Below are 12,076 nucleotides of genomic sequence, written 5' to 3'. Positions count from 1 at the left end.
GTACAAGTATGGAGGGGAGTGTTGAGATGGGGGATAGTTACTGTTAAATACTGTGACAGTACAAGTATGGAGGGGAGTGTTGAGATGGGGATAGTTACTGTTAAATACTGTGACAGTACAAGTATGGAGGGGAGTGTTGAGATGGGGATAGTTACTGTTACATACTGTGACAGTACAAGTATGGAGGGGAGTGTTGAGATGGGGATAGTTACTGTTAAATACTGTGACAGTACAAGTATGGAGGGGAGTGTTGAGATGGGGATAGTTACTGTTAAATACTGTGACAGTACAAGTATGGAGGGGAGTGTTGAGATGGGGGTAGTTACTGTTAAATACTGTGACAGTACAAGTATGGAGGGGAGTGTTGAGGGGAAGTACTGTATACTGAGTATGGAGGGGAGTGTAGTTACTGTTAAAATACTGTGACAGTACAAGTATGGAGGGGAGTGTTGAGAAAGGGGGTAGTTACTGTTAAATACTGTGACAGTACAAGTATGGAGGGGAGTGTTGAGATGGGGATAGTTACTGTTAAATACTGTGACAGTACAAGTATGGAGGGGAGTGTTGAGATGGGGATAGTTACTGTTAAATACTGTGACAGTACAAGTATGGAGGGGAGTGTTGAGATGGGGATAGTTACTGTTAAATACTGTGACAGTACAAGTATGGAGGGGAGTGTTGAGAAGGGGGTAGTTACTGTTACATACTGTGACAGTACAAGTATGGAGGGGAGTGTTGAGATGGGGGTAGTTACTGTTAAATACTGTGACAGTACAAGTATGGAGGGGAGTGTTGAGATGGGGGTAGTTACTGTTAAATACTGTGACAGTACAAGTATGGAGGGGAGTGTTGAGAAGGGGGTAGTTACTGTTAAATACTGTGACAGTACAAGTATGGAGGGGAGTGTTGAGATGGGGGTAGTTACTGTTAAATACTGTGACAGTACAAGTATGGAGGGGAGTGTTGAGATGGGGATAGTTACTGTTAAATACTGTGACAGTACAAGTATGGAGGGGAGTGTTGAGATGGGATAGTTACTGTTAAATACTGTGACAGTACAAGTATGGAGGGGAGTGTTGAGATGGGGGTAGTTACTGTTAAATACTGTGACAGTACAAGTATGGAGGGGAGTGTTGAGATGGGGGTAGTTACTGTTAAATACTGTGACAGTACAAGTATGGAGGGGAGTGTTGAGATGGGGATAGTTACTGTTAAATACTGTGACAGTACAAGTATGGAGGGGAGTGTTGAGATGGGGAAAGTTACTGTTAAATACTGTGACAGTACAAATACTGTGACAGTACAAGTATGGAGGGGAGTGTTGAGATGGGGATAGTTACTGTTAAATACTGTGACAGTACAAGTATGGAGGGGAGTGTTGAGTTGGATGGGGGATAGTTACTGTTAAATACTGTGACAGTACAAGTATGGAGGGGAGTGTTGAGATGGGGGTAGTTACTGTTAAATACTGTGACAGTACAAGTATGGAGGGGAGTGTTGAGATGGGGATAGTTACTGTTAAATACTGTGACAGTAACAAGTATGGAGGGGAGTGTTGAGATGGGGATAGTTACTGTTAAATACTGTGACAGTACAAGTATGGAGGGGAGTGTTGAGATGGGGATAGTTACTGTTAAATACTGTGACAGTACAAGTATGGAGGGGAGTGTTGAGATGGGGATAGTTACTGTTAAATACTGTGACAGTACAAGTATGGAGGGGAGTGTTGAGATGGGGGTAGTTACTGTTAAATACTGTGACAGTACAAGTATGGAGGGGAGTGTTGAGATGTGACAGTACAAGTATGGAGGGGATGTTGAGAAGGGGTTACTGTTAAATACTGTTGACAGTACCAGTATGGAGGGGAGTGTTGAGAATGGGGTAGTTACTGTTAAATACTGTGACAGTACAAGTATGGAGGGGAGTGTTGAGAAGGGGTAGTTACTGTTAAATACTGTGACAGTACAAGTATGGAGGGGAGTGTTGAGAGGGGGTAGTTACTGTTAAATACTGTGCAGTACAAGTATGGAGGGGGTGTTGAGATGGGTAGTTACTGTAATACTGTGACAGTACAAGTATGGAGGGGAGTGTTGAGATGGGGATAGTTACTGTTAAATACTGTGACAGTACAAGTATGGAGGGGAGTGTTGAGATGGGGATAGTTACTGTTAAATACTGTGACAGTACAAGTATGGAGGGGAGTGTTGAGATGGGGATAGTTACTGTTAAATACTGTGACAGTACAAGTATGGAGGGAGTGTTGAGATGGGATAGTTACTGTTAAATACTGTGACAGTACAAGTATGGAGGGGAGTGTTGAGAAGGGGGTAGTTACTGTTAAATACTGTGACAGTACAAGTATGGAGGGGTGTTGGAGGGTAGTTACTGTTAAATCTGACAGGGGGGGAGTTTGAATGGGGAGTTACTGTTAAATACTGTGACAGTACAAGTATGGAGGGGAGTGTTGAGATGGGGATAGTTACTGTTAAATACTGTGACAGTACAAGTATGGAGGGGAGTGTTTAGAGATGGGGTAGTTACTGTTAAATACTGTGACAGTACAAGTATGGAGGGGAGTGTTGAGATGGGGGTAGTTACTGTTAAATACTGTGACAGTACAAGTATGGAGGGGAGTGTTGAGATGGGGATAGTTACTGTTAAATACTGTGACAGTACAAGTATGGAGGGGAGTGTTGAGATGGGGGTATAGTTACTGTTAAATACTGTGACAGTACAAGTATGGAGGGGAGTGTTGAGATGGGGATAGTTACTGTTAAATACTGTGACAGTACGTATGAGGGAGTGTTGAGTGGGGTAGTATGTAAATACTGTGACAGTACAAGTATGGAGGGGAGTGTTGAGATGGGGATAGTTACTGTTAAATACTGTGACAGTACAAGTATGGAGGGGAGTGTTGAGATGGGGATAGTTACTGTTAAATACTGTGACAGTACAAGTATGGAGGGGGAGTGTTGAGATGGGATAGTTACTGTTAAATACTGTGACAGTACAAGTATGGAGGGGAGTGTTGAGATGGGGGTAGTTACTGTTAAATACTGTGACAGTACAAGTATGGAGGGGAGTGTGTTGAGATGGGGATAGTTACTGTTAAATACTGTGACAGTACAAGTATGGAGGGAGTGTTGAGATGGGGGATAGTTACTGTTAAATACTGTGACAGTACAAGTATGGAGGGGAGTGTTGAGATGGGGATAGTTACTGTTAAATACTGTGACAGTACAAGTATGGAGGGGAGTGTTGAGATGGGGGTAGTTACTGTTAAATACTGTGACAGTACAAGTATGGAGGGGAGTGTTGAGATGGGGATAGTTACTGTTAAATACTGTGACAGTACAAGTATGGAGGGGAGTGTTGAGATGGGGATAGTTACTGTTAAATACTGTGACAGTACAAGTATGGAGGGGAGTGTTGAGATGGGGATAGTTACTGTTAAATACTGTGACAGTACCAGTATGGAGGGGAGTGTTGAGATGGGGGTAGTTACTGTTAAATACTGTGACAGTACAAGTATGGAGGGGAGTGTTGAGAAGGGGGTAGTTACTGTTAAATACTGTGACAGTACAAGTATGGAGGGGAGTGTTGAGATGGGGGTAGTTACTGTTACATACTGTAAACCAAGTTACAAGTATGGAGGGGAGTGTTGAGATGGGGATAGTTACTGTTAAATACTGTGACAGTACACCAGTATGGAGGGGAGTGTTGAGATGGGGATAGTTACTGTTAAATACTGTGACAGTACAAGTATGGAGGGGAGTGTTGAGATGGGGGTAGTAGTTACTGTTAAATACTGTGACAGTACAAGTATGGAGGGGAGTGTTGAGATGGGGGTAGTTACTGTTAAATACTGTGACAGTACAAGTATGGAGGGGAGTGTTGAGAGGGGGTAGTTACTGTTGAGATGGGGGGATGTTGAGATGGGGGTAGTTACTGTTAAATACTGTGACAGTACAAGTATGGAGGGGAGTGTTGAGATGGGGGTAGTTACTGTTAAATACTGTGACAGTACAAGTATGGAGGGGAGTGTTGAGATGGGGGTAGTTACTGTTAAATACTGTGACAGTACAAGTATGGAGGGGAGTGTTGAGATGGGGATAGTTACTGTTAAATACTGTGACAGTACAAGTATGGAGGGGAGTGTTGAGATGGGGTATAGTTACTGTTAAATACTGTGACAGTACAAGTATGGAGGGGAGTGTTGAGATGGGGTAGTTACTGTTAAATACTGTGACAGTACAAGTATGGATGGGGGGAGTGTTGAGATGGGGGTAGTTACTGTTAAATACTGTGACAGTACAAGTATGGAGGGGAGTGTTGAGATGGGGGTAGTTACTGTTAAATACTGTGACAGTACAAGTATGGAGGGGAGTGTTGAGATGGGGGTAGTTACTGTTAAAATACTGTGACAGTACAAGTATGGAGGGGAGTGTTGAGATGGGGGTAGTTACTGTTAAATACTGTGACAGTACAAGTATGGAGGGGAGTGTTGAGAGATGGGGGTAGTTTTACTGTTAAATACTGTGACAGTACAAGTATGGACATAGGGGGAGTGTTGAGATGGGGGTAGTTACTGTTAAATACTGTGACAGTACAAGTATGGAGGGGAGTGTTGAGATGGGGGTAGTTATACTGTTAAATACTGTGACAGTACAAGTATGGAGGGGAGTGTTGAGATGGGGGTAGTTACTGTTAAATACTGTGACAGTACAAGTATGGAGGGGAGTGTTGAGATGGGGGTAGTTACTGTTAAATACTGTGACAGTACCAGTATGGAGGGGAGTGTTGAGATGGGGTAGTTACTGTTACATACTGTGACAGTACAAGTATGGAGGGGAGTGTTGAGATGGGGTAGTTACGGTTATATACTGATGACAGTACAAGTATGGAGGGGAGTGTTGAGATGGGGGTAGTTCTGTTAATACTGTGACAGTACAAGTATGAGGGGAGTGTTAGATGGGGTACTACTGTGACAGTACAAGTATGGAGGGGAGTGTTGAGATGGGGTAGTTACTGTTAAATACTGTGACAGTACCAGTATGGAGGGGAGTGTTGAGATGGGGATAGTTACTGTTAAATACTGTGACAGTACCAGTATGGAGGGGAGTGTTTGAGATGGGGATAGTTACTGTTAAATACTGTGACAGTACAAGTATGGAGGGGAGTGTTGAGATGGGGGTAGTTACTGTTACATACTGTGACAGTACAAGTATGGAGGGGAGTGTTGAGATGGGGTAGTTACTGTAACATACTGTGACAGTACCAAGTATGGAGGGAGTGTTGAGATGGGGATAGTTACTGTTAAATACTGTGACAGTACAAGTAAGGAGGGAGTGTTGAGATGGGGGTAGTTACTGTTAAATACTGTGACAGTACAAGTATGGAGGGGAGTGTTGAGATGGGGGTATAGTTACTGTTAAAGATACTGTGACAGTACAAGTATGGAGGGAGTGTTGAGATGGGGTAGTTACTGTTAAATACTGTGACAGTACAAGTAAATGGAGGGGAGTGTTGAGAAGGGGGTAGTTACTGTTAAAAATACTGTGACAGTACAAGTATGGAGGGGAGTGTTGAGATGGGGTAGTTACTGTTAAATACTGTGACAGTACAAGTATGGAGGGGAGTGTTGAGATGGGGATAGTTACTGTTAAATACTGTGACAGTACAAGTATGGAGGGGAGTGTTGAGAAGGGGGTAGTTACTGTTAAATACTGTGACAGTACAAGTATGGAGGGAGAGTGTTGAGATGGGGAGTATATACTGTTAAATACTGTGACAGTACCAGTATGGAGGGGAGTGTTGAGATGGGGTAGTTACTGTTAAATACTGTGACAGTACCAAGTATGGAGGGGAGTGTTGAGATGGGGGGTATGTTACATGTTTAAATACTGTGACAGTACAAGTATGGAGGGGAGTGTTGAGAAGGGGATAGTTACTGTTAAATACTGTGACAGTACAGTAAGGAGGGGAGTTGTTGAGAAGTATGGAGGGGAGTTACTGTTAAATACTGTGACAGTACAAGTATGGAGGGGAGTGTTGAGATGGGGTAGTTTACTGTTAAATACTGTTGACAGTACAAGTATGGAGGGGAGTGTTGAGATAGGGGTAGTTACTGTTAAATACTGTGACAAGTACAAGTATGGAGGGGAGTGTTGAGATGGGGATAGTTACTGTTACATACTGTGACAGTACAAGTATGGAGGGGGAGTGTTGAGATGGGGATAGTTACTGTTAAATACTGTGACAGTACAAGTATGGAGGGGAGTGTTGAGAAGGGGGTAGTTACTGTTAAATACTGTGACAGTACAAGTATTGGAGGGGAGTGTTGAGATGGGGATAGTTTACTGTTAAATACTGTGACAGTAACCAGTATGGAGGGGAGTGTTGAGATGGGGATAGTTACTGTTAAATACTGTGACAGTACAAGTATGGAGGGGAGTGTTGAGATGGGGATAGTTACAGTTAAATTACTGTGACAGTACAAGTATGGAGGGGGACATTAGAAGGGGGTAGTGTACAATACTGTGACAGTACAAGTATGGAGGGGAGTGTTGAGAAGGGTATAGTTACTGTTACAGATACTGTGACAGACAAGTATGGAAGGGGAGTGTTTGAGATGGGATAGTTACTGTGTAAATACTGTGACAGTACAAGTATGGAGGGGAGTGTTGAGACATGGGTAGTTACTGTTAAATACTGTGACAGTACAAGTATGGAGGGGAGTGTTGAGATGGGGGTAGTTACTGTTAAATACTGTGACAGTACAAGTATGGAGGGGAGTGTTGAGATGGGGATAGTTACTGTTAAATACTGTGACAGTACAAGTATGGAGGGGAGTGTTGAGTGGGGGTAGTTACTGTTAAATACTGTGACAGTTACAAGTATGGAGGGGAGTGTTGAGAAGGGGTAGTTACAGTTAAATACTGTGACAGTACCAGTATGGAGGGGAGTGTTGAGATGGGGGTAGTTACTGTTAAATACTGTGACAGTACAATATGGAGGGAGTGTTGAGATGGGGATAGTTACTGTTACAATACTGTGACAGTACAAGTATGGGGGGAGTGTTGAGATGGGGGTAGTTACTGTTAAATACTGTGACAGTACAAGTATGGAGGGGGAGTGTTGAGAAGGGGGTAGTTACTGTTAAATACTGTGACAGTACAAGTATGGAGGGGAGTGTTGAGATGGGGATAGTTACTGTTTACATACTGTGACAGTACCAGTATGGAGGGGAGTTGTTGAGAAGGGGGTAGTTACTGTTAAATACTGTGACAGTACAAAGTATGGAGGGGAGTGTTGAGATGAGGGGGTAGTTACTGTTACATACCTGTGACAGGTTTACTAAGTATGGAGGGAGATACAGGGATAGTGACAAACTGTGTATACATAAATCAACCAGACAGAGAATACATACAAAACTGTGTATACATCAAATCATAGACAGAAATACAGACAATACTGTGTATACATCAAATCATAGACAGAGATACAGACAAGGTTGTGTATTACATCTAAATCATAACAGAAATACATACCAAACGGTTTATACATCTTAAATCATAGACAGAAGATACATAGACAAATCTGTGTATACATCTAAAACATAGTACAGTAGAATACAGACATCCAGCTGAGTGTATACATCTAAAATCATCAGACAGAGATACAAGACAAGGTTGTGAATACATCTACATCATAGACAAGATATAGGACAAACATGTGTATACATCTAAATTCATAGGACATGAGATACATACAAACTGTGTATACATCTTAAACATAGACAGAGATACAGACAAGGTGTGTATACATCTAAATCATAGACATATATATAGACAAGGTGTGTATAACTAATATCTAAATCATAGACAGAGAAACAGACAAGTGTGATACATCTAAATCATAGACAGAGATGTGTATACATCTAAATCATAGACAGAAGGACATCTAAACTGTGTATACATCTAAATCATAGACAAGAGCATACAGACAAGGGTGTATACATCTAAATCATAGACAGAGATACAGACAAGGTGTGTATACATCTAAATCATAGACAGAGAAACAGACAAAACATCTAAATCAATAGACAGAGATACAGACAAGGTGTGTATACATCTAAATCATAGACAGAGATACAGACAAGGTGTGTATACATCTAAATCATAGACAGAGATACAGACAAGGTGTGTATACATCTAAATTCATAGACAGAGATACAGACAAGTGTGTATACATCTAAATCCATAGACAGAGATACAGACAAGCTGTGTATACATCTAAATCATAGACAGAGATACAGACAAGGTGTGTATACATCTAAATCATAGACAGAGATACAAGACAAGGTGTGTATACATCTAAATCATAGACAGAGATAACAGACAAGGTGTGTATACATCTAAATCATAGACAGAGATACAGACAAACTGTGTATACATCTAAATCATAGACAGAGATAACAGACAAGGTGTGTGTATACATCTAAATCATAGACAGAGATACAGACAAGGTGTGTATACATCTAAATCATAGACAGAGAGATACAGACAAGCTGTGTATACATCTAAATCATAGACAGAGATATAGACAAGGTGTGTGTATACATCTAAATCATAGACAGAGATACAGACAAGGTGTGTATACATCTAAATCATAGACAGAGATACAGACAAGGTGTGTATACATCTAAATCATAGACAGAGATATACAGACAAGCTGTGTATACATCTAAATCATAGACAGAGATACAGACAAGCTGTGTATACATCTAAATCATAGACAGAGATACAGACAAGCTGTGTATACATCTAAATCATAGACAGAGATACAGACAAGGTGTGTATACATCTAAATCATAGACAGAGATACAGACAAGCTGTGTATACATCTAAATCATAGACAGAGATACAGACAAGGTGTGTATACATCTAAATCATAGACAGAGATATAGACAAGGTGTGTATACATCTAAATCATAGACAGAGATACAGACAAGCTGTGTATACATCTAAATCATAGACAGAGATACAGACAAGGTGTGTATACATCTAAATCATAGACAGAGATAACAGACAAGTGTGTATACATCTAAATCATAGACAGAGATACAGACAAGGTGTGTATACATCTAAATCATAGACAGAGATACAGACAAGCTGTGTATACATCTAAATCATAGACAGAGATACAGACAACTGTGTATACATCTAAATCATAGACAGAGATACAGACAAGGTGTGTATACATCTAAATCATAGACAGAGATACAGACAAACTGTGTATACATCTAAATCATAGACAGAGAAACAGACAAACTGTGTATACATCTAAATCATAGACAGAGATATAGACAAGGTGTGTATACATCTAAATCATAGACAGAGATACAGACAAGGTGTGTATACATCTAAATCATAGACAGAGATACAGACAAGGTGTGTATACATCTAAATCATAGACAGAGATATAGACAAACTGTGTATACATCTAAATCATAGACAGAGATACAGACAAGGTGTGTATACATCTAAATCATAGACAGAGAAACAGACAAGGTGTGTATACATCTAAATCATAGACAGAGATACAGACAAGGTGTGTATACATCTAAATCATAGACAGAGATACAGACAAGGTGTGTATACATCTAAATCATAGACAGAGATACAAGACAAGGTGTGTATACATCTAAATCATAGACAGAGATACAGACAAGCTGTGTATACATCTAAATCATAGACAGAGATACAGACAAGGTGTGTATACATCTAAATCATAGACAGAGAAACAGACAAGGTGTGTATACATCTAAATCATAGACAGAGATATAGACAAGCTGTGTATACATCTAAATCATAGACAGAGATACAGACAAGGTGTGTATACATCTAAATCATAGACAGAGAAACAGACAAGGTGTGTATACATCTAAATCATAGACAGAGATACAGACAAGGTGTGTATACATCTAAATCATAGACAGAGATACAGACAAGCTGTGTATACATCTAAATCATAGACAGAGATACAGACAAGGTGTGTATACATCTAAATCATAGACAGAGATACAGACAAGCTGTGTATACATCTAAATCATAGACAGAGATACAGACAAGCTGTGTATACATCTAAATCATAGACAGAGATATAGACAAGCTGTGTATACATCTAAATCATAGACAGAGATACAGACAAGGTGTGTATACATCTAAATCATAGACAGAGATACAGACAAGGTGTGTATACATCTAAATCATAGACAGAGATACAGACAAGCTGTGTATACATCTAAATCATAGACAGAGATACAGACAAGTGTGTATACATCTAAATCATAGACAGAGATACAGACAAGGTGTGTATACATCTAAATCATAGACAGAGATACAGACAAGTGTGTATACATCTAAATCATAGACAGAGATACAGACAAGGTGTGTATACATCTAAATCATAGACAGAGATACAGACAAGGTGTGTATACATCTAAATCATAGACAGAGATATAGACAAGGTGTGTATACATCTAAATCATAGACAGAGATACAGACAAGGTGTGTATACATCTAAATCATAGACAGAGATACAGACAAAGTGTATACATCTAAATCATAGACAGAGATACAGACAAGGTGTGTATACATCTAAATCATAGACAGAGATACAGACAAGGTGTGTATACATCTAAATCATAGACAGAGATACAGACAAGCTGTGTATACATCTAAATCATAGACAGAGATACAGACAAGGTGTGTATACATCTAAATCATAGACAGAGATACAGACAAGGTGTGTATACATCTAAATCATAGACAGAGATACAGACAAGCTGTGTATACATCTAAATCATAGACAGAGAAACAGACAAGGTGTGTATACATCTAAATCATAGACAGAGATACAGACAAGGTGTGTATACATCTAAATCATAGACAGAGATACAGACAAACTGTGTATACATCTAAATCATAGACAGAGATACAGACAAACTGTGTATACATCTAAATACTAAATCATAGACAGAGATACAGACAAGGTGTGTATACATCTAAATCATAGACAGAGATACAGACAAACTGTGTATACATCTAAATCATAGACAGAGATACAGACAAACTGTGTATACATCTAAATCATAGACAGAGATATAGACAAGGTGTGTATACATCTAAATCATAGACAGAGATACAGACAAACTGTGTATACATCTAAATCATAGACAGAGATACAGACAAGGTGTGTATACATCTAAATCATAGAATCATAGACAGAGATACAGACAAGGTGTGTATACATCTAAATCATAGACAGAGATACAGACAAACTGTGTATACATCTAAATCATAGACAGAGATACAGACAAGGTGTGTATACATCTAAATCATAGACAGAGATACAGACAAGGTGTGTATACATCTAAATCATAGACAGAGATACAGACAAGGTGTGTATACATCTAAATCATAGACAGAGATACAGACAAGGTGTGTATACATCTAAATCATAGACAGAGATACAGACAAGGTGTGTATACATCTAAATCATAGACAGAGATACAGACAAGGTGTGTATACATCTAAATCATAGACAGAGATACAGACAAACTGTGTATACATCTAAATCATAGACAGAGATACAGACAAGGTGTGTATACATCTAAATCATAGACAGAGATACAGACAAGCTGTGTATACATCTAAATCATAGACAGAGATACAGACAAACTGTGTATACATCTAAATCATAGACAGAGATACAGACAAGGTGTGTATACATCTAAATCATAGACAGAGATACAGACAAGGTGTGTATACATCTAAATCATAGACAGAGATACAGACAAGGTGTGTATACATCTAAATCATAGACAGAGATACAGACAAGTGTGTATACATCTAAATCATAGACAGAGATACAGACAAGCTGTGTATACATCTAAATCATAGACAGAGATACAGACAAGGTGTGTATACATCTAAATCATAGACAGAGATACAGACAAGGTGTGTATACATCTAAATCATAGACAGAGATACAGACAAGGTGTGTATACATC

The 12,076-nt window shown here is 39.6% G+C and overlaps 1 protein-coding gene across 1 annotated transcript in view; it reads right to left on the bottom strand.

Annotated features, from left to right (window-relative positions):
- LOC138305083 (protein pigeon-like) overlaps window positions 1–12,076 on the bottom strand; it is a 40,130-nt gene that overhangs the window by 21,871 nt on the left and 6,183 nt on the right. The window contains exon 7 of the mRNA XM_069245485.1: window positions 708–934. Within this exon, the coding sequence (XP_069101586.1) occupies window positions 708–934 (227 nt within the window). The remainder of the gene's footprint in view (window positions 1–707; window positions 935–12,076) is intronic.

Source organism: Argopecten irradians, chromosome 12 (assembly GCF_041381155.1).
Source record: "Argopecten irradians isolate NY chromosome 12, Ai_NY, whole genome shotgun sequence".
Classification (NCBI taxonomy): domain Eukaryota; kingdom Metazoa; phylum Mollusca; class Bivalvia; order Pectinida; family Pectinidae; genus Argopecten; species Argopecten irradians.
Note: the sequence above shows the minus strand (reverse complement) of the source record. Positions and strands in the feature narration are given on the sequence as shown.